Genomic DNA, 24,746 nt, shown 5'->3' with positions numbered 1-24,746 from the left:
GTTGGGCCTTCTAATATCACTCTAATTGTCTGACCTTAGTAATTAGTAAAATTATATAACTTAGTAAAATGTGAATTTTTTTGTATTGTTTCTTTACTTCTTCAGACCATGTCAAATTCAGATTCAGATTGGGATGAAATACTAAGGCTGCCAACCAAGGGCAGATTTAACTTCATGAACATCTACGGTGAGGTATGTTGTATTTTTTTAAGTTAATTATCATTACTGTTCTACAAAATATGATCAAAATTAATCATACAGTTATAAAAAAAATTGTAAAGGATATTGCTTTTTTTTATCATGCTTTTTCCATAGAGTTTGCAACCAAACTTCATGAGATGTGGCATCCTCAAGACAGTAATGGTGCCACCCATTATTTGTGGTACAACATGAATATGTTGTGTCTGGTGATTAAGGATAGGTGGTCAGATTTAGCAGAGTATTATCACTTTGAACATGATCATCATATAATCTTTCATTATGTTGGTGACAATAAATTTCATATTACGATTTACACTGGAAATGCTTCACCATCTTCTGTTTTAACATTTTTGGATGCCATTCATCGTGCTTTACAAGTGTCTGACAGACCATTCTGTCATTTCACATTAACAATTACTCTTTACCAATGTTATGGACCTTACTTGGTGATAGTTCTCTTGCTTTCAAATGTTTTTCCAATTTTATATTTATAATTTTTTGAATTGGCAATTTGTGTAGGAACTTCCTCCTCCGTTTGGCAGATTTATTCGGTCACGGATGTTCATTATTGTTGTTCTCCATGGTCCTTTAAATGAGTTCACATGCAATGTTTTAATCGATGAATGGAAAATAGGATGTGTACAATTTGGTAGTGGTTGGAGGGAGTTTTTTGAATTACATGTTCTTTGAGAAGGTGACAAACTATTTTTTGAACGTGATAGTGAGAAGCCCTCTAACCACATTCGAGTCATTGTGGTTAAGGAAGAAGCATTCGGGTAAATGTGACCCTTTCATGGGAAGGATTTTTTTGGATATATTTCGATGTTAGTTAAACAATGTTTGATATAATTATGGATTTACCACATTTGGGTTGTTCTTTGCATTATATGTATTCATTATTATTATTGATTTTTGAATGTGTTAATATTGCATATTGTTAATTAGGTATTTCATATTTGGATACATGTATGATTACGTTTTGTTTGGTATGTTTTTGTAAATGTGTTGGCCTAGTTTCATATGTATAACACCAATATGTGCCAGTACAGTAATTTTGAAAAAAATCACTACAAAAAACACTGCATATAGTGGCAATTATTTTCGTATAAACTGACATTTATAAACGCTACAATATACACGTGTGGTGGTTTACTAAACCGCCATAAAACTGGCCGCCACAAATTTTAATGTGGCAGTCTTGCGCTACCCGCCGCAACACCCGCCACTTTAACACTTTCTTTAAAGTGACAAGTTTTAAATGTAAGTAGTGTCAGTCATAGCTATCGCAATTTAATTCATTGAAAAGGATTTCAGCGCCATTATATAGGGTATTATATTAGGCCAGAGCACTCAGGACTCAGTGCTCGGTGGTCGAATCAATGTGCATGGCATAAGCAGGTTAGCTTGGCTGTTAGGCCAGTATAATGGGCCATGTGATTGGGCCCCAGTTAGACAAGTAAACCCATTTTGGTATAATTAAGGTAACCTTTGGTACGTAAATGCAAAGTGGTTAACAAAGGATATTTGTGAACCTAGGGGTCGCTTAGTGCGTATGGGGTCTAGGTCAAGTAAATGTTTTCTTTTAAACCTAAGCCCATGTGTTTTAGAGCACGTAGTGGTTAGGTTGCATGTATAGTGAAAGATAACATAGCACCATGAGTAGGGTGCCCACGTAAGCAGAATGTACCCATGATGTTGGCACATGAGTTGGTGCCCTGATGGTTATTCTGTTATTATTTTATGCACTTCTTGGAGATAAGATTCTTTTCTGTTGTAGCACCTTGAGAGAGGGCGCCCCTGAACAAAATGTGTTTCTCCTGTTGAGTATGCTTTTAGTTGAAAGATTCTCGTGATAGAAAATTGTTACAAGAGGTAAGCTATAAAAGGGGTTTTAGACCCTAGGTAAAGGTACGTTGTTTCTAAGACTGAAACTAAATACTTCTTAAATTCCACCAAGCCTTTACTAACTTAATCGTCGGAGTGCAATCAACAGGTAGGTTGTTTTGTTGAATTTCAACCGGTTGTTTCGCAGAATCAATCGGTTGTTTTTCTAGGCAGGTTTCCAGATTCTTTAAAAAGATGTTTTGCTCATCTTCTTCTGCACAATTCTTTAGAGAACCTTGTTCTACATGGCTAGTCTCATCAAATACATGTATAGACTCCTCTACAATCATGAGTCTTTTATTATAAACCCTATAAGCATGACTAGATAAAGAGTAACCAAAAAACCATTGTCTTCTTTCTCATCAAATTTACCTAGGTTTTCTTTACCATTATTTAGAATGTAACATTTACATTCAAATACCTTTAGATGACCTATATTGGGTTTCCTTCCATTGAGCAGTTCATATGGAGTCTTCTTCAAGATAAGCCTGATGAGAACCCGGTTCATTACATAGCATGCAGTACTTACAGCATTTTCCCAAAAGTATTTTGGCAAGGAGGATTCACTCAATATTGTCCTAGCCAATTCTTCAAGTGATTTGTTCTTTCTTTCCACCACACCATTCTGTTGAGGTGTTCTTGGAGCAGAGAAATTGTGGAAGATACCAAGCATTTCACTAAAGGAGCTAAACTTCTCATTCTGGAATTCTCCTCCATGATCATTGCGGATAACACGTATGTTGCTGCAACAAGTATTCTGCAACCTCTTGGATAGCTTTTTGAATGCAGAGAAGGCATCACTTTTTTATTCCAGAAACAGTGTCCATGTGAACCTGGAAAAATCATCAACCACAACAAGAGCATAGTAATTCCCACCAAGACTCATAGTTCTTGAGGGACCAAATAGATCCATGTGAAGTAGCTCAAGGGGTTTGAAGTGGAAACCATATTTTTCAGTTTAAAGGAACGTTTAGTTCGTTTCCCCTTCTGGCAAGCTTCACATATATGATCTTTTTCAAACTTGAGCTTAGGTAACCCTACAACAAGATCATTATTGATGTATATGAATATGAGCAATTCTTCTATGCCAAAGCCATGATTCCTCATGCTTGGTTAAAAGACAACCTATGGATGTGGGATGTGATATATCAAGAAGGTAAACATTATTAACTCTTTTACCAATCAACAACACTTCTTGTGAATTGGATAGACGAATCTCAAAAGTGTTGGGTTTGAAAGTTACTTGATACCCTTTATCACACAGTTGGCTTATGATGAGAAGATTATGCTTGACTCATTCCACATGCAGGACATCATGGATCAAGAAGTTGTTCTCATTACCAATAGTGTTTTTCCCAAGAATCTTCCCTTTGTTGTTATCCCCATAAGTCACATGACCTTCTTTCTTGAGGATGATGTTGACAAACTTGGATATATCTCTTGTCATGTGTTTGGAGCAACCACTATCCAGGTACCACATATGCTTGTTTTTCATCAAGAAATCTTGCAAAAGACAAAATCAGGTGGCAAGGTTTAATCCCCTAACAAATTTGGGTCCATAGATATTAATTTGGTTATTAAAAACCTTAGGATTCTTAAAAACCCATTTTAAAATACCCCTGAAAATAGAAACCTTTTGAATTTTACAAAACCTTACAGAATGACCCTTTCTCATACAGTAGAAACAAGAAACAACCGGTTGTTTTGATTTTTCAATCAATTGTTTTTCTGCAATAGTTGAAAAAGGTTTTGAAATGCCATTGTTCTTGCTTTGTGGATTAAAACCAAGTACAAATTTTCCAAAGAGACAATTTTGAGATGCAAGTACAGTCTCAAAGTTTGATTTCCCTTTAGAAAGTTTATCGACAGGTTTCACAAGATAGTGAACCTTCTTTTGAAGAGATTCACAGTTTTCACAAGAACTAGAGTCACACTTGCAAGAAGAATTTTTATAAACCATTTCCAAATTTTCAAAATCAGTTTTTGAATTGTTTAACTCTTTTTCCAAAATCTTGACTCTATTTTCCAACCATTTGTTTTAACTTTTCAACCGATTGTTCAAAAGGGTCAATCTATAAGATTTTTCATGAGTCTCTTTAAAGGCCTCAAGAAGTTGATAGTAATTATCATCATTAATGGAATAGTTTGTACTTACACTGCTTGATGTAGATTCTTCCTTTGCCATCAGACACAAATTGGCCTTTGTAACTTTTGGAGATGATCCAGAAGAAGACATGTCATTGTCTTGCCAAGCAATTCCACTTGAGTCTTCATGAGTGCTTTCAAGAGTATCTCACATATCCTTTACTGAAACACACTTTGAAACTCTGAAAAGCTCATTAGAACCAAGAGCAGGTGTAATAATATTCTTGGCAATACAATCAAGTTGAACCTTTTTACTTTCACTCTTAGTCCATTGGGACCAAGGTTTTTCAAAGAAAACTTTATCTTTTTCAAGCATATGAGTAAAAGGACCATTTGTAATAGTATCCCAGATTTTTCTATCAATAGATTCAACAAAAAATTTCATTCTAATCTTCCAGAGTTGATAGTTTACACCACAAAACAAAGGTGATCTATTAATAGAAGCACACTCCCCAAAGAGTAGTTTATCAGCCATAAAAAAAAAGGTTTTTGAATCAAAACTTGAGTGACTTTCAAGCACCTAGCTCTTGATGTCAAATGTTAGAATTAAAGGCTTTAAACAAGAGGGGGTGAATTGTTTAGTGAAAGATTTTTGAAAATACTAGAAGAGAATGAAGATTAATGAAGAAGCACACAAGAAGCAATCAGATCAGACAAGAAACAAAACTGTTTTAAATTGATTCCAGGAAATTAATCGATTGTTTATGCGAATCAACTAATTGCTTTTATCAACAGTTTATAAAAACACAGTTCAAACAATTTTAAGGAATGAGGATGGAGAGATTCACACATAATGTTTATATTGGTTCACTCTTACACCAAGAGCTACAACCAGTCCCCAAAAACCCCTTGGTATTCCACTAAGTAATCAACCACAGATTACACAACACAAACACCAAAGAGGTGATCTTGAACCCTTTAAGAACACTCACCCTCTTTGATACACAAACATACAAGTCACAACACCCTCTGACTGTAAGCACCAGTACCTTACCATTTTTACAAATATGAAATGAAATACAAGTAAGAACAGGAATGATCACACCTGATAAAAAAAGGATTACAACAGTTCCCTATTTCACTATTAACCAAAGCAAAGAAGCAATCTTGCAATCTTGAAAATCTTTAATCTTTTTGGTAATCTGATCTCTTTTAATTTCAGATATGTAAACACCAGTTATATGTTAGAATGGATGGCTTTAAACTAGAGGGGGGTGAATTGTTTAAAGAGGGTTTTCGCAAACTTTTAAGGCAAGAATGAAATTACTTCAAGAAACAAATGATAAGAAATTCAGTTTGCCAAAACACAAAGCAAAAACAACAGCACCAGAAAAATAATCGCTTATTTCGCAGAAACAATCGGTTGTTTATACCAATTTGCAAATATAAAAACTGAATTTAAAGAGACTAAGGATAGAGAGAATGCACACAGATGTTTATACTGGTTCACTCTAAACCCAGAGCTACATCCAGTCTTCTCATAAACCACTGAGAAATTCCACTAAGAAATCAAACCCAGATCACTTACAACACAACCAAGAAAGTGACATTGATCCCCCCAAGACACACTTCTCTTGGTCAACAGACCAACACTAAGAATGTTGATCTTGATCCCCTCAAGAACACACAGCACTTCTCAGCAAACACACAAAGGTTTTGTTCAACAGATACAAGGATTACACTTGTTACAAAAGCAAATCTGAAATCAATACAAGAGAAAATCCTATCTCACACTCTTTGATCATACTCAATCTCTAAGCAATCTCAACTTTTCAAAATCTCAAAACTTGTGTTGTTGTAAAACCCAAATCTGTTTTACTGTATTTAAAACAAATTTATTTGTTATCAAATCTTAACAAAGTATTCATTGCATTTAAGGATTGGTCAAAGCATTAAAAACTGGAGCGTAAACAGTTAGAAAATCATTTAATGCTTAGTCAAAGCACAAAACAGTTTTTTCTGTTATGGTACCAAAACAAACAATCGGTTGTTTCCACGAATCAATCGGTTGTTTTGGTTTTGATAGCGCAACCATTTGAAAAACAGTTTTCAATCTTTTCTAAAAACACCTAAGTATAAAACAATCAGTTGTTTCGACAAAACAATCGGTTGTTTTCCACTTAGTTTGAAAAACACTTTTCTTTTAAAAAGATTGAGAATGTCTATGCTTTGGATTCAAGCAAGAGTGGATTACAAAACTCAATCTACCCCAGATCCTATCTAAGACAACTCAGCAACAGCAAGCACAACTTTCAACATCCTTCAAAGGGTTTGGATTCTTCAAAGCTTGAACACCACTTGGTTCAACATTATATAGCCTCAAAAATAGTTGTTTTAGACTTTCAATTAAGGGCCAAAACAATTTTGAATTATGGAAAACAGGTTTACCAGACATAACCAATTTTTTTAAGATTTTTAGAAAACAATTGATTGAAAGCTCGATTCAACCGATTGAATTAGCCTAGACTGTGAGGTCAGCCAATTTCAGCCTTTTCAAATCCTTTTCAAAACCACCAAGTGTAAAACAACCGATTGAAACAACAAATCAACAAGTTGTTTTTCACTACTTTGAAAAACACTTTTCTTTTGAAAGAACTTAATTGATTCAGTTTTGGATTAAGCTAAGAGTGGATTGACAAATTCTAATCTACCCGGAACCCATGCCTACAAGCAGCAACCTATCTTCAAACAATCTTCATGGATTTGGAGACATCAAAGCTTTAAGTTCAATAAAAACAACTTGTTTTATTTTTGTAAAGAACTATAAAACTGAACAAAAAAATCAATTGGTTGAATTTTCAGAACTTTTCACTCTACTTTCAATCTTTGAGAAATTCTTGTGAAAACAATTCACCCCCTCCCCCCTCTTGTTTTGGTCACACATTCTAATAGTTAACACCTTCAAACATAATTAGTCTATTTATAGAAGCACCTTCAATAAAAGGTAACTTGCTATTAGTTATTGTTTCATAAATAGGATTAAATCTTGATTATGTACAATTGTTAGAAAAATAAGTTGGATTCAAGAGAAGGTAAAGTGAACTTTAAAAAATTTTATGAAAACTTAAGAAGAATTAGAATCACTTACATAATTAATTGATTAAAGTGAATTTGATACAAAATTTAACCGATTAAAACACTTAGTTGTAGTAAGAATAATTTACATTCAAACTTAGAAATAAAACAATAAAAAGAAAGAAAATTATATAATAATTTTTATACTAGTTCACTTAAACAAAAGCTACATTGAATCACTCAACTAAATACTATAACTATTGTTTACAAGAGTGTTATTTAACCTCCTGTAACACCATGTTACAAAATCACAACTAAAAACCCTACCTAATCAAGGTCAAACAACACAAAGAAAAACTAAACAAAAGTGTCACCAGATTACAACAATATCAGATTGATTCTAAGAAACTTAAGCGAAAATCCTCTAACCAAAAAGATTGATATTAAGAATACAAAAAAGAGATCTTTAAGAAAACAAACTCAAAAGAATAACTTTTTCGAAAAGGCAATGTGTTTTCAAATTTCAAACTTGAAAAATGTATATGAAAAAATCTATTATAAAGAATTTATCAAGTTAGTTCGCATTTTAATTTGTTGAGTTCACTTATTAGTAAAATAAATTGATTAAAATACTATTTTGATGTATTAAACATAGACTCATAAGAGCCCATCTAAAAACACATAAAGTTTCAATCTATTAGAATTACATTTTAACATAATACAATGTTGTCCTAAAATTAATTATGATTTTAGATAATATCAATCAATTAAATCGAGTGATTGATTAAAATATTTACTAAAGTCTTTTAAGACTTCAGATAAAAATATTTTAATACATTTTAATAGATTAAATTATCTTTAAATCAATTAAAATTGTTATTTAACCATAAAATATTATAACCAAAAAAATTGTAATTTTCTTAAAAATTCACAAAGATCAACCTAATCAAAAAAGAGAAAAAACATACAAATAAAATAAGAATACAACACACATTTTATAAAAAAAAAAAAAAATTAGTCTTTAAATCTAAAATATTCTTTAAGCTTTGATTCATCAAATATAACTGCACCAACAACTTAACACATTGGTTCATTTGAATAGATCTTGACACATCACCTGAAGCATCATCTAAAGCTCAAATAGGTCCACATGATCTTTCCATTCATCAAATTCTTCACTTTCTCAAGATGGAAAGAGTGCATCATGATAACATTAGATCCTTTAAGTAAAATTGTTAGTGCTCTAACTCTTTGAAGAGGAAGACGAGGTAGGTCAGAGAAGCGATGTGGAGATGAAGGCTTTTTCTTATCATCGATTTTATCATCCATGCCAAGATGTAGTGCTCAAACTCCTCTGCATGCAACCTTCACTGGATCTACATTCTCTATATGAAAGTTCAGGTCAAATAGATAGCCTCCCCTCAACTTCTGCAGTATAACCTCAGCAAAACAAAGTCAAAAAACCTAAAGCACCTACAAGACTAAGGAAGAAGCGCCTCAAAATGAACTAAAAATTACATGTTTCAAGTGATGTAGGATTTGAAGCTCAAAGCTCTTTCTCCATGTTTTCTTCAAGGTTTTGGACACCTATTTTGATGGGTTGTTGGCTGACTTTTCATGTTCAAATTGAGGCTCGATCAAGGTCAAAACTTCTTCTTTTTTCTATTCTCTTAGTTATCAGTTTTTTTACTCGATGATCTCTACCAAAGGATTCTTACTCTTCCAACACTTTCATCTTGTAAGGCGATTTTAGTCTATCGTATTATACATAACATTTATTGATGATCTTATAAAAATCAATTTAAAAAGAAATTGCTCAAAGTAATGAAAAGGAAAATTATATATATCTTAAAAGGTTGAAAGGATTTTTTATCAACTGAAAAGGTGTTAGAGAAGAAAAATTGTATGGATTTTGGACATTCATGGACGGAAGCATACATTTCCATAGAAAAATCCATTTATTTTGTATTAGTTTCAATGTAAAAAGAAATAACAAATAAAAAAATAAAAATAGAAAGGCACAAGAGAATCGAGAAGAATACCTTCAATAAGAAATCAAAAGATAAGAATGAAGATTCACAAAGTTTATTAAGATAAGAATCAAAACAAGAAAAAAAAAACTTCTAACACTTTTATATATAATCTTACAAAAAAAATTAATATTCAAAAGAAATTTTATAAATGAATGAGACTTCTTTTATAATAGAGAAACTCGACCTAGGAGTAGACAAGAAAAATGAATTAATTTTGTCAATCAATAATTAACTTTGTTAAATATAATTAGTACATATTAATTTCTTAAAAATGATTTAATTTTGTTAATCAATAATTAACTTTGTTAAATATAATTTGTACATATTAATTTCTTAAAAAATATATTGGTAGTTCTTTAAATATAAAAAAAAATATAATGATTATCCATAATAAAAAATAATGATAACTTGAGGACCATAAAATAACATCTAAGAAAGCTCCATAATAAAAATAATGATAACTTGAGGACCATAGATAACATCTAAGAAAGCTCCAAAATGATATAAGAAGACTCTAAAAAAACTTGAAAAATTAAGTAAAAAAGTCAAACTATTCCATATAAAAATAATATCTAGTATTTTAAAAATTTCATAAACACTTTTAACTCTCTTTAATTCATGTAAGGTATCTCAAGTTCAAAAAGCATATGATTTTAACTTCTATTAAATTCATATATTAATTAAAAAAAACTACTTAAAATTCTTCGCATGTAAAAGTTCAACAATCTCATCCTCTCAAAATTATAGGGTTTACTCTTAATGAGAAAAAAATACAAATTGACAAATCCAATTCATAATTATCCAAGTTTATATTATTTTTAATTCATTTAAATAAATTTTTCTCAAATCTAAATTTATATTTTTGAATTTTAAATCCAATCTGTGTAATTAAATATAAATTAGATATTGATTGGTTATATTTTTAAATTATCAAAAATGAATTTTGGATTGGATTTTAACTTGGTTCGGATTCAGAAATCCAAACCCTGGTCAAGCAAAGTCGACCCGAGTCTATGACTAATCAAGTTGGTCAAGGCCCAGTCGAGCCGAGTTGGTCCGGGTCAAAGTTGAGTCGAGTCAATCTGGGTCAAAGTCAAGTTGAGTCTGATCGGTCATGCCAAAGTTGAGTCGAGTTGGTTCATGTCAAGTAGAGTCAACCGAGCACAAATCGAGTAGAGTGGGCTAAAAGAGCCCAGCCAAGTCCACCCGATGTAAATCCGAATTGGTTTGAACCAATGTTGAGTTGATCCGAAAGGATTTCAAGTCAAGTCGATCTGAATCGATGTCGAGCCGAACCCAAACCCATGTTGAGCCAAGTTGAGTTGAGTTGGCCTAGCGTATGTCGAGCTGAGTCGACCTGGACTCAAGTCATGTCGTGTGGGCCTAGACCCATGTTGAGCTGAGAAGACTCATGCTCATGTCGAGTTAAGTCGACCAGCCAAAGTTGAGTCAGCACCTAGCCCATGTACCCAGACCCATCGAGCCAAGTCGATTCAGATCATTGTCAAATCGAGTCAGTTCCAATTCAGATCGATATGAATTTAATCTAATTGATAAAGTAATCTTAATCTAATTAAGAAAGTGAATTTAAAATAAATTTAATTTTTAAAAAATCTAAATTTTAAATCCAATTCATTTTACCTAGATTGGATTTTGAAAAGTCCAATGGATGACGACCCCTAACTTAAAATCTTCCTTTTATCAATGAATTTTCTTCTTATTAGCCTATCTTAAAATCTTCCTTTTATTTCTTCATTTTCTTTGTCATGTTTCTTATCTTTATTCCTCAAGTTCTTCTTCATCCTTATTTATATATTATATCACAAACAGCATTTGTAATTATGGTGATAATTGTGGCTTCACATCGTTAATAGATTCGGGCATTCAAGACTTCAAGCTTAATAGTTCCAATACCAAAAGACAGATCTAATTTCTTCAAAAGTAACTTAGTGTCAACTTCATTATAAATTTAAGCTTGAAGCATAAATTTACCAAAGTCATGTTCAGTGTCCATTAAGAGTTAGGATATATAGCTACTCAATACCCATTGGCTCTTGACAATTAAAACAGGAAATCCATCATGACCGCTATACAGTTATCAAATTCATTGATTTTAAATAAATGGCTGTTTTAGTGCATAACAAAAGAGCAACCCAAACATTCTAAATAAGCGACGGTGCTGTCAATACAAGGTTAAAATTTTGACAAACTTTTAATTGGGGCTACATTTCACTGTTTTAGAAGTAGCATTTGCATTTTGCAATACAAACAACAGAAGAAATATTTGAGTCCACAAATATTCATACAGAGGCTGTTAGGCCTAGACATTCAAAATAAAAATCGCTCTCCCTCATACTAAATGTTAATTAGCCCATGGCATATTTCTGGGTCCAGCTTCTTGCGGTTGACTCATACTTATTCCTGTCTGTCTTGTACATATGGGCAATTTCAGGGACCAAAGGATCGTCAGGATTTGGGTCCGTTAACAGGGAACAAATTGAAAGCAACACCTAAAATGTCAAAGATAAACAAAGTAAGCAATGATACCAAAATAAATCTTTTCAACTCGCTAACCATCTGCATGGGATTAGCTCAAAACCTGTCACGTGAACTTGATGCCACAGCAAATTTAATTTCAACTACAACAGTGACAACCAAGGTTTATATGGACCAGAAGAAGACATTCAACTTCATGACACAAGATTACAGAAAGCGACTAGTACAAGTGTTGGGTAGTTGAAAAAGGATGGTCATGAACCAATTTGGTGAAGATGATCCGGCTGTTATGTTGAACTGAAAGATAAACAGTTAAACCAGGACCTGCCACGTTGAACCAGTTTGAATCAAGGTGATCTAGCTAGTCTAAAATATGCTTAATTGCCAAACTAAGGATGAGAGCAGGTCCACTTTTTAGTGTATAATAAGTTCAGCTTGACCACCTTGTAAACTTAACTTTTAGTTAGTGTTTTTTATACAAAATATTTTTTACTTGTTAAATTTTATGAACGGCTTAGGTATTCAATGTTACTATATTTTATAATAGTATAACAAAACTTACTAACATCATCAATAAATGTTTCCTCTTTAGAAAATCAGTTTATTAATTAAAACTTGAAAATATATTTAAATACTGTTAAGTTTATCACAGTTTAACTAATAAATTATGAAAGTATTTGTTATAAAGTAAGAAGTTAATCCTATATAATCAGAAATATTTATTATTAGAAATGTTTTTATTTATTTTTGTATCATATCTTTCATTACTAGAGATATCAAATCCCTTTTATTTAATGTATTGACTTCTTTTTCTCAATATAAATGGAGCATCTGTGCTGTCACAGAAACACATGATTTCATTGGCCCAGTAGACTTAATGTCTCTAGAGGACTTGTTTTGCAAAACGTTCTCCCAAGTTCTTTTCACTATTTTGACGCCTCTGGCTTTTCAAAAGAAAAAAAATTGTCTACCAATGCCAAATCAACGTTCTAAATAGATTCTCCCATCTCTTCTAAACATGTTATTAGTATTGAAAAGATGGATAGTTCAAAATTTTCTACTTTCATTGTTGAGTCACCTTATACTCCTATATCCATCTCAAACAACACTTTTGAGACTTTATCAAATGATGTATGACACACCAATCCATTAGTAACACTATTTCAGTGACAAACTAGTAACTCATCTGCTGGTCTCTCTCAGTCACCTTCTCTTAATGCCTGAATCATAGACTATGGTGCAACTGATAAAAAAAGAATTGTAATTGCTTTGTTTTCTCTTCTTTTACTAATGTTACAAATTTGCTTTTTATAATTGTAGCCAATGGTTCAGAAACACAAGCTTGCAACTCTGATATTTGAAATCCTTTACTTGTTATTACCCCTTTTGGTTTTAAATCTTTTGTTACCTTTATTGATAACTAATCAAGATATACTTGGATTTGGTTAATGAAGAATCGACCAGAAGTTCTTTTCTTTTTCTAAATTTCAAACATTTTTTTAGTGAAATCAAAACACAATTTGGTATATTCATACATTTTTTCGTAGTGATAATACTCATGAATATTTGTCTAACCAGTTTTGGCAATTCACGAAATTCAATTTAGCAATTCATGATTCAATGGTATCTTTCATCAAACTGTGTCCTCATACTTCTCAACTAGATGAAGCAACTGGACACAAAGAAACAAGCTTCTTATTGAAACTACTCAAGCACTTCTTATTTCCAGTCATTTCCCACACCATTTTTGGGGAGATGTTATCCTTACATCATGTCTCATTAACTTGATGTCATCATATATTCTTAATGATGGTATCCCACTCTATCATTTTTCCTCTTTCTCATCTATACAACCTCGTTCCACGTGTTTTTGGTTCCACATACTTTGTAGTTTAACTCACACATGGTCAAGATAAAGTTCCTGCTAATCATTCAAATTTGCCTTAGTGGGATATCATATTCTCATAAAGGGTATTCATGTTTCTCTCCCGACTTTTTATAGGTATTGTGTGTTGCTGACATCTCTTTTTATAAGTCTATTTCATATTATACCACTGTTCATTCTAATAATGACAAGTATACCTTCTCATATTATCATTTTTCTTTCAGCACCAAATGGCTCTACCATAATTCAGGATGCTTCTCCTACACCACTTTAGGTATATCAACATTGTTCACAGCCTATTGATATTCTAACATGAGATCCATCTTTGACAAATAGTGAAATAGTGGAGGCCATGCCTGATCCTTCCGTAAGGCCACCTTCCGTACCAGATCTAGTTCCATCTAAAAACAATTGAGCTATTGCTACTAAAAAATGTAGACATTCTACCCATAACCCACGGTACAAACCTTATTCGTTATAGGTAGTGTTATCGATATCTGATAACGAATCATATCATAAAAGATTATATTATGCCTAAAGATTCAAATAACAATAACATCAAAACAGTTGTATTTAAATTTGTTACACCCCCTTTCATAATTTTCCTACAGTAGTTACAAACAATTGTATTTAAATTTTTTTCATCCAATGGATAACAATGTTTCCAGCCTAGATCACTTCTGCGGGATGTTCTTGAAGTGTCCTGTTCATTGGTTATTATGCTGGAAAATAGGAATATTTTTCTAAAACAATCATATTGGAAGTGAAAATGAAAAAGAAAAAAAAATAAGTGAAAAAAATCACTTGAACAGTGGCGACGGAAGGCAGCAGGCGGCGGCGACTGGTGGTCGGCAGTGGTGGCAGGGAGAAATAATCAGAGAAGGTGTAGTGACGGTGACATAGATAAAAAAATGTGTTGTGGATGAAAATAGTTAAATGGGCCCAAAATAGGCCCAAAAAGCTTAATTTTAAATAAGTTCTGATTTTTTAATTATGGTTTAACAGGACATTCAGTATTTAAATTTTAATTAGGATTTTTTATTAGGTTAAGTTGAAATGGGCCTTTGGCCCAAACTTATGTTTCTAAAAAACATAGGGTTAGGTCTTCATGCTGCAGCTTCTTCTTCTTCATGCGCCACATGCAGCTCCTTCTTCTTCGTGCTTCAACACCGTCACAGCATGCACCGCCGCCGCTATTTTTTGGATATCTCCACTTTCCAAATGTGGCCGCCATGGAAAATCCACATCGCCACGCCTTCCGCCATGGCACCGCCATAACCGAAAAGTGATAACACTGGCTTTCCTCATATATTCTAAGAAATATGATTTGCACTTACTTATATACTACAATCTAATCAAAACACATGCTTAAATCTAGAAATGAACATTTTGGGCAGAGGCTAGATATTTGTGGGTGAACGTAGGACTAGATATGTGTGGGTTATCTAATAGTAGAATGATAGCAAGTGACATAATAGGCCCAACAAACCTCATTAGGATAGGCCTTGATATCATCTTATAAAAATGGATTCAAAACTAAGTCAACCTCACCAACTTGCTTGTAAAGTGAAGTTGCACATTTATACACTACAATTTGACCATATATTTAGTCAATGTGAGATCTCCAACATTTTTAGTGGAAGAATAACAAAAACACATGTCAAAACACCTTACAAATGAACAAACCTACCTTGGAAATGGTTAGAGCAGGGCTCCACTGCTCCTTCAATATATCAAGGCAAATGCTTCCATTGCTGTTTATGTTTGGGTGGAATACTTTTGTCCTGAATGCAACCTGAAAGATCCATCACCATACATATAAGTAGGCACTAGATACCAGATTATATAATGTTGATGACAGCATACTACACATGTTCAAATGTACAAAAGGAATTTTGTAGTAAAGGAAATTTCAGCTAAACCATGAAATACTAAAACTTAGCATTTTCAAAAGAATACATGCATAAATTTTATACATTTTTGGCAAATGAAACAAAATAAGGGAAAATACATGCCATTATTGCTTTAAATAAACTTCAAAATAATTGAAGTTAAGGTATAAAACACTACATAAAGTACACTCCTAACTGATATACAAACCTTGGGTGGCTTGAAGGGATAATCTGGAGGGAAATGAATAGTCACTAGGAAAACACCTCCAGCATAAGGACTGTCTGGAGGACCCATAATTGTTGCTTGCCAATGAAACATGTCTTCAGCAACAGGACCTACAATGTTTGGACGTAAGCACATTTTTTTCTTATTTTAAAATAGTGTATAAACTCTTAAGTGATAGTGCAACGAAATGAAAACGTGAAAATGTTAGTACCTAACAGTTTATCAAACTATGTTTATCATCCAAAGACTATTAATCTTTTGCTTGTCAGCAAAAAATTACTCTTAAGTAACCAATCAGATTTTATACAAGAGTTCAAATTAAGTTCGTGTCAACCTATAACTTTTTGTTTCAAAAGAATATCAGAGTAAAGAATATTTATTAGAATTAAGATGTTACCACCTTTTCCTTCCCCTCCTCCAAAAGATACTTTTAGAATTGAAAAACTCAACATGTCCTTGCTTGATTTGAGAACTAGATGACAAACCAAGAAAGAACATGATCATGTTTGGTCCTTAAAAATATCCATGATAACATAATCTGATTTGATGACGTTTGGACTACACTCCAGTAACAATATGTATATTTCAACTACAGCAGCCACGGCTTCCTTTATTGCATAATTTTGCTTTATTGCATAATTTTGTCATCAAACACACAGCAGCCAATAGAGGCATGATCCAGGAATTAATATTAACAGGAAATATTCAATCGAGAATGAGATTTAAAACAAATCATAAGGAGAGGTTGGGGAATATGTATCCTATTCCCAGACCCTTAAAACATGTGAAACACAAAAATTACTTTTGGTCCATATAGAAAATCAATTCAGCATTCCACACAAACCCCTAATTATTTCTCCTTCAGCATCATCATCCCACAATAAGTTCGCAGCTCATCACTGCAACACGGAACCAACCAAACACTGCTTTAATCTAAACACAGCCAAGACCAATCTCAAACAACATCCGCGATAACCGATTGAAGCAAATCTCAACTAAAAACTATAAACAAAATTTTCAATTGTAATTTTACAATATAGAACAACTTTCTACTCGATAAACGGAATTATTTTCTTCCTGACCAAACTTAAACTCTAAAGCGTTAAGGCCAAACAAACAACAAATAATTGAAAAAAAAAAGACAAAACATAAAAAAATGGAAGAAAGATATACCAGCACTGCAAGAAGTTGGAGGATCCTTCTGCAAATCCTTAAGCTCCTTCAAAATTCGCTTCGACGCCATCGCGAAAACCTAAAGCAGATCGAAATAAGAAATCGAATCAGATCAAAACGCAAAAACAGGCGTGCTAAGAACATAGCATCATACAAATATTTGCATACCTAGAGAAAAAGCAAGAGAGATCCTCCTTCGGATTTGCAACTAAGAACGCAAACAAGAGAGAGAGGGAGAGCCGAGAAAAGGTGCGAGCAGAATTGGAGAATGAAACGAGTTTTTATATAAATAAATAAATGCCCTGTGTTAAGAATCGTTCACTTCTGTGATTGATTGGGTCTGTCTTATTCTTCTATAGTTGGAGATATTAATTATTGCTCCTATTTTATTTAATTAATAATTATTTATTGGTTTCCAGAATGACTCGTCATTCAGGGAATCGTATCAAGGGTACTCAGAAAGTCATCCAGAAATGAGATTAAGTGCACCTTTGAAAAGATTTTTAGCCAATTTATTTAAATTTGCATGAAATACAGTCTTTTTTTGGATTTTTTAAAATTTGCTTTCAAGTGTAAAATTCTTTGCAATAATTCTAAATCTTTGTCATTAAATTATTTAATATGTTTTAGTTAGTTAAATTAATCTGACTTAAGTTGAGGGTAAGCGTTGCAGGATTTTATTCAATATAAGTACCTGGAATATCTTTTATATATTTTTATATATAACTTAATTTTATAGGTTTTTAATTTTTATTTGTGCGCCAAATGGATGGTGTGGAGCAGAACTCCGCGTTGTTTCTACGGAATGAAAAAGTGACCGCCCCTGTTTATTTGTCTTTTTTAATTTTATTTTTAATGTTTGGGCTTATTTTGTTAGAGCTTTCCCAAGGAGTTGAACTTTCGCCACTACGTATTTCCAACAAAAAGAAATGGGAATTTGTTTCTTCCATTACTATAATTACTTTAATTTTTACTATTTTAATTAATTTGAGAATTAAGATTACTAAAGGATAAGTTAACAATAATCTTATATTGAGTCAATTATATTGAGTATAAGTTATTCAACCTTAAAATCATTAAATTTTAATATTACAAACTTAAGAGCAAGTAAAAATTCGATCAAGTTTTAAATTTACTCAATAAAATATTAACCTAATCATCTTTTGATTACATAAGAAAATATACAATGAAACATTCAGTAAGTTTACAAGGATAGAATGTACCAAAGTTTATAGCACAAGTAGATCACAAGATTTATACAATCAACACAACAAAGTCTTTTTTTATTCTAAAAAAGTAGAAAAGCACTCTTAGCAAATAAAAATAAGTCAAGTGATCTCAAAAGAACTTGTGTTTTATAGCACTATTAGTCATATAAAAAAGTGAGACCAAGCCTTTCTTTTTAGAGTTCAGAAAATGCTATTTTATTTTAGAAATGATTCAAAAGTATTTAATCAATTATTCTTATTGAAATTTGAAAAATAGATACGTTTTTTTTTTGTTTTAAACGATTATAATACGTGTTAATAGATTAGTTTTGCTTTACATTTAATTCAGAAAAAGAAAATATTTGATTACAAAATATTTTAATCAAATAAGTTCTTAAAATATTGAATACACTTAAATCTACTTTTGGATTGATCAGTTAACAAAACTATAGTATATCCTATTATGAAATCTCTCATGAAAAGTTTAAATGATTATTTAAAATTTTAATCAATTAACAAGGTCATAAAACTTTTTTCTCACTTTTTTAACTTCACAATAAATCATTTTAATTGATTTTAGTATAGGTTGTGTGTAAATAAAAAATCTTGTAATTACCTTGTGTGAAAGACTCAACAACATACAATAAAAACTAAAAACTCTCAAAACATCTTTAGGATCTTCATCTTCCTCTTCCAACATCATCATCAAAACTAAAGGTGCAATTGGCTCCAGGAGGGGGGTGAATGAAGCTTGAACTCAATTCACAAATTAAAATAAAGTAGCAATTAACAAAATAGAAAGATGAGGTATAGAGAAGTAAACACATATTTATACTAGTTCGCCCCACAACCAAGGCTACGTCCAGTCCCCTTAAGCAATCCACTTAAGAGTCTTTCACTAAGTATTCTCCATATCTTCAGGTACACAAGTATTCTTACACCTCTTTAGGTACACAAGTATTGTTACACCTCTTCAGGTTCACATAGTATTTTCAACCTCTATAGGTTCATCAAGTATTCTAACCTCTACAAGCACGATGTCCTAATCTACACTAAGATCAAAACCTCTTAATTACAATGAGAAAAATTCTTGTTCAAAGAGAACAATGAAAGCTCGCAGGGTATGCTTCACAATGTGAAGGATTTACAATGATGCAATCCTAGCTTGCATCTTCATTTGTAGATCTTCTTCTTCATTGTTTTTATTTGAATTTATTTTACGGTTGATGAATGATATTGCGGAAGCATGAAGAATTGTAGAAATTTGGAAGAGATTAAAAATTATGTCAATGAGTATAAGTGAGGTTAGGCCAACACTTAGTTTCTAGAGTGAGTTTGGGTCAACACTAGTAGGAGGAGTCTATAAAATTGTCTAGCAAAAAGACTACTCTACAGAGAACTTTGAACAAGTAAAAGTGTCTCACAAATTGGACAAGATTTCATTACTAAAATCAAAGTTAAAAAACATATACAAGAGACTCTTATTTATAGAAACAAGTCTCTCAAAACTGTTAAAGATGGATGTGACTCCTTCAAGTCAATGTGTTTTATGTAGCAAAGTGCGTGTCTTTCTTTGAAGATTATAATTGTACTTGGGTAGTCTTGTATATAGGTTAAAGTGTGTTTAAAGTGAGCTTTTTGCATCGTGACCCACCTCTTAACCCTTATCAAGGTGATAAGATCAAGCACAACATTTTCTAAATGTTTTTCTCATGTGTTTTTCCCAAAATATGCTTTACTGCACAGAAAATGAATCTGTTGTTTCTCAAATGAATAAATTCTTTTTTAATTGGTGCCTTGTTTTTTAAAAGTTTTTATAACTTTGTTTTATGCACCAAATAACTTGGCTCAACCTTTTATGTTATCAAAACGACTGAGTTGCAACAGTTTATAATCTCTCTTTGTCTTTTTTAAAATAAATTTATTCATTATAATTTCAATATGTTCTTTTTATAACAGTTTTTTGAAAATATGCTGAGAAAACGAGTTTGAAACAAAGATTAAGAGTTTTCAGGGAATTCAAAAATGAATTTACACATGTTCTTGGAAGAGTTTTTCAAAAGAAAAATGTGTGCTTGTTCTTAAGAGACTTAAGTTTAGTAGGAGGTGTTGTCATTGGTTTTGCAAGTTGTTCTACAAATCGTTTCTGTATTCTGCATTCTCCTTCCAGGAGTATTCAATTTCATCATTCTTTTCTTTGTAATTGTGGTTGTAAGACTCTTCTTGATAGGGTTTCTTGAAGAGTTGGTTGTGCTGAAATAGGGTTTTTCAGCTAGGTGTGCCTTGTTCTTGTAGGGTTCAAGAACATTAGGTTGTGTAATTGTTTGATACTGTTTTTAGTGGATTTCACCTTGGGAAAGGTGAGACTAGATGTAGCTCATTTGAGTGAACCAGTATAATCCTGTGGTGTTCAATCTCTCTTAATATTTGCACTCATTTACTGTTTCGTATGTTGATCTGACAGAAAATAAACCTGTTCAATTAAAATTGAATCTGTTCTGAATAACTTGTTGAAATCTGAGTGTCTAATTTGGTGATAATTGAAGTACATTGTTTTGCGAAAATCAAGTTTGTCAATTGGCACAATTCAGTTAAGTGTGTGGTTTTATATTCAAGGATTGTATCTTGACTCAACCCTCTGATTTTCTTTTGTGCACATATTAATGTGAAACTTTGCTTGCTGATCAATTCTCTCAATATCTGGAAATCATATAACTTAAATGTTGTTTTGTTAAAGTAAGCAGAAAAATAAATTTGTTCTTTTCAAAATAAATCGATTCTTTTCCTATGTTTTGTAAAAAGACTGAATTTGTGTGAAATTTTTTTAAGCTCAATTCACCCCCCACCCCTCTTGAACTTAGACACTATTAAACCCAACAAAAACCTCTCAAATGAGAGTGTGACAAGTGTCACCACCTTATTGGTGAAAATCATCTCCATTCGGAGAGTGACAAGTGGCATGACTTAATTGGGGTAAAGTCATCTCCATTGAAGAGAGGACTTGTGGATCCTCATGCCTTCCTTGCCTACATTTCTGTTTGCACCCCTCTTTTACTTACACTTTACTTTCTTTTCTATTTACATCCTTCTCTACTTTGACCCAAAATACAAGGCCCACAACTTCCTAACTAGGCCCTTTTATTTTTATAAAAATTTTGAAAGAAAAACATAGGGCCTTTTTAAAAAATATTTGTGTTCACTTTGTGTTGCTTATTGCCCAAGCTAGGGAACAACATCCCAAAAGTGTTTTTTTTTTAGATTTTTGTGAAGAAAAATGAGCATTATATAATTGAAAAGAAGAGTTCAAAGTATTGTAATACCCCTTTAAGGATTCTTTCTCAATTATGCTTGCAGGGGGTTGTTGAAGATGGGAAGCATTATTGATGGAGATCAAGAAAGAGAGGATTTCACTAATGAAGGAATAAGCCATCCACCCAAACATTTAAAGTTCTTCCTTCTAGTCTTCTCAAAAATTAAAGAAGAATTAAATAAAGAGAGGACCAAGCCTAAAAGCCAACAAGAAGACTACAAGCATTCAAGAATGGGCTCCAATTAATATCTCTCTTTATAGTTTCTTTTGTATAAATTTTAAAATACATAGAGTAGTGTTTAGGAAGTTGCTAAAGAGGGAAACCTAAAGATACCTCTTGTGTAAAGCATCTATAGGCGTTAGCTTTAGGAAGAGTCTAGAAGGTGCCCCTTCACTCTCCATTTTAGGCGCCAGAAGTGGAAGAGTTATAGGCAACCTTGGAAAGCTTCTCTTGTAAGCTTCTTTGTAATTCATGACCGGTCCTTTCTCCTATAAAAGGAGGACTTGAGTCCTTTGAAATAATATAATTGATATTTTGAGTAAAGAACCTCTCCCAAATTGGTGAGTGAATTGAGAGAGACTTGTGTCTTCTTCTCTTCTAGTCTTATCTTGAGTGCATTCTTGGACTCTCAAGTGGCGGCAACTACACTCATCTTGAAGTCTATCATCCTTCAAGTGGCGTGCACATCTCCAAGAGCTACAATCACATAAGTTTCCTAGTTCTTTTCATCTTCTTCATCCATTTTCATTCCAAAATAAACTCTAAAACATGTCTTTGATGTTTCTAGTCATTTCAATCGGTAGAACTTGCTTCTTTTGTGTTTTTGTTCGGTAGTTTTCTCTAGCTTGCTGTTATTGTGTTTGTAGCAGAGTTTCCTTGTGTTTTAATCGGTTCATTTGAGTTTCCTTGTGTTTTAATCGGTTCATTTGCATTCTAGCTTGTTTTAATCGGTTCATTTGCCATTTTATGGGTTTCTATATGAGTTTGGCTTGGTTACTTGTGATTTGGTGAGTTCTTGAATGATAAAGACATTGATCCAATTCTTAGAAAGTGTCTAATCATATTCCAACTCTTGTTGAATCCATAACATGTCCATATTATATCTCTATCATGTTATTGGAATCATATCATGTGGTATCATGAGTCTTAGGTTTGTTCTTGTTTGTGTTTGAGTTGTTTTGTCACTTTTAATTCAAGAACTTTACATTCTTGTTGTTACCTTTCTGTTTTAGGTTTATTTTTGAGTTTTCTTGGTGTTTTCTTGTTCTTATTACATTGTGTTTGTGTCATTTTGATTTTTGAATCCTTATAAGTTTTGTCAAAGTCATGTTTCTCCAAAATTGTTATCAATTCTATGTAGTCCTTTTCTTGATAATTTTTGTTTCTTGATTTTGTTTTGAGTATAGTTTTATGTGTTTGTTTTCTTGATCCTTTGGTGCTTTTTCTTTTTAGTTTTGAGTTTATACTTGTGTAATAGACCTATACAAGTTCTTAAACATCACTTCTATTATGTCTTTTGAAATTCTTAATTCTGTTTTTCATTCCAGTTAGGTTTCCTCTGTTTTCTTGAAAACGTGTTGACTGTTTCGATTTATTGCAATTTCTTTGATTACTGAAAATTTCTGAAATTCTGGATTTGAGTTCTTGAAAGTGTTATAAAAAAGTATAAAAAAGAAGTACATCAAAATTCCAAGTACAAAAAAATGATAAATGAAATACGTCCAGTGTGTAATTCTGGCGAAAAAAATACGGTAATCTGGCAGTAATTTTGCAAAATTTATCACAATTAATTGGCTTACTGTTTTTGTGTAATTCCAGTGACATTGTTGAGATAAGATCTTGAACTTTCTGTGGTTTAAATTTCATAATCCAGTTTGCATTATACAGTTCCAGATAAATCTGTAAAGTCCCGCACAGTTTATAAAAAAAAATTCCAGTAGTTCTGTTTTTGTTTTCTTCATCTATTCTAGTGCTTTTCTTTAGGTTTCTTTTGTGTGTCATCCTTTAATTAAGTACCTTATTATTTATCGCTTGTCTTTTCTTCAATATTCTTTGAGTTTGTCATATATCTTGTATTCCTTTTGATATAGCCTTTCTTGTTTACACCTTTTCTTGATTGTATTTTATTGTTCTTTAAGTTTTGTGGTGTTTTGGCTTTGAGAAATAGTGTTTTTGCTTTGACATATTTCATTTGAGAGTTACAAGACCTCAAGAGCAGATTGGTTGAGGGAAGTATTATTTCTTGGTGTGACTTGAGTGACTTTTAATTTTCAGTACATCCCTATAATTGTTCCATTTGCTAACTTTGTTTTTTTTTCTTAATATTGTTTGCTATTGTGTTTGCTGTTTTCTTTGTCCAATGGATACATATTCAAGTGCTGAATCTTCCAAAACACATTCTACTCATAAAGCTTATGTTCTTAATGAGTTAAAAGAAGCAAAACGAGCCCTTGCTCTCAAAGATGAAGCTATGCAAAAGTTAGAAGAAAGATTGGCTATCAAAGATGATGTTATGCAAAGGTTGGAAGAAAGATTAGCAAAAGTTGAATTGAAGCAAGAAAGATCTTCACATTCCATTCATGGAAGACATCATTCTCCTAGGCATTCTTCCAAAGATTCTTCCAATGGTCATGGCCATGGAGAAGATTATAGAAGAAGGAGGCATCACCATCATTCTCATGGAGAAAGCCATCACCGTGAACAAAGACATCACCAAGAAGCAAAGCCTCAACTTTCTTTTGTAAAAGTACTTAGCTTTAGTGGTGATAGTGATCCTAATATGTGTTTAGATTGGGAGGCTAAATGTGAACAAAATTTTAAAGCCTATGAGGTCCATGAAGACCAAAAAGGTGAAAGTAACCTCTTTAGAATTCATAGATTATGCCATGAACTGGTGGCATAGTATTGTAATGGACATTGGCTGATGGCATTGAGCTCTTCTCTTTTGTGGTTTTTGGGTGGTTTGCGAAAGCTTAGTGGTTTGTTGATGGATCAAGGCCCTCCTAGGAGGTGTGGTTGCCTTGGAGGTGCATGAGACTAGGTAAATTGAGGGAGGTTCGGCCAGCCCCCTTTGGTAGGTGAAAGAATTGAAGATTAAGACCTAAATTTAGGCAAAGGAGTAGTGTATGGCACAAAATTGACAGCATAACAATACTCTATTCAATCTTACCAAAATGAGAGACAAGCACCTCCTTATATAGGATTGGAGGGCTGGAATTTGAAGAGCCAAATACAAATGAAATGCTAGCCAAATTACATGCAAGTGTGAGCACATGGA

The 24,746-nt window shown here is 32.5% G+C and overlaps 1 protein-coding gene across 1 annotated transcript; it reads right to left on the bottom strand.

Annotated features, from left to right (window-relative positions):
- Positions 1 to 11,458: 11,458 nt before the first annotated feature.
- LOC137825819 (ubiquitin-conjugating enzyme E2 10) lies at positions 11,459 to 17,439 on the bottom strand. Its single transcript, XM_068631605.2, has 5 exons — positions 17,119 to 17,439; positions 16,951 to 17,029; positions 15,760 to 15,887; positions 15,350 to 15,454; positions 11,459 to 11,788 (listed from the first exon to the last, which is right to left on the bottom strand). The coding sequence occupies exons 2-5, from the start codon at positions 17,018 to 17,020 to the stop codon at positions 11,645 to 11,647; spliced, it is 447 nt and encodes a 148-aa protein (XP_068487706.1). The 5' UTR covers positions 17,021 to 17,029; positions 17,119 to 17,439; the 3' UTR covers positions 11,459 to 11,644.
- Positions 17,440 to 24,746: the final 7,307 nt, after the last annotated feature.

Source organism: Phaseolus vulgaris, chromosome 8, assembly GCF_051622355.1.
Source record: "Phaseolus vulgaris cultivar YP4 chromosome 8, ASM5162235v1, whole genome shotgun sequence".
Classification (NCBI taxonomy): domain Eukaryota; kingdom Viridiplantae; phylum Streptophyta; class Magnoliopsida; order Fabales; family Fabaceae; genus Phaseolus; species Phaseolus vulgaris.
Note: the sequence above shows the minus strand (reverse complement) of the source record. Positions and strands in the feature narration are given on the sequence as shown.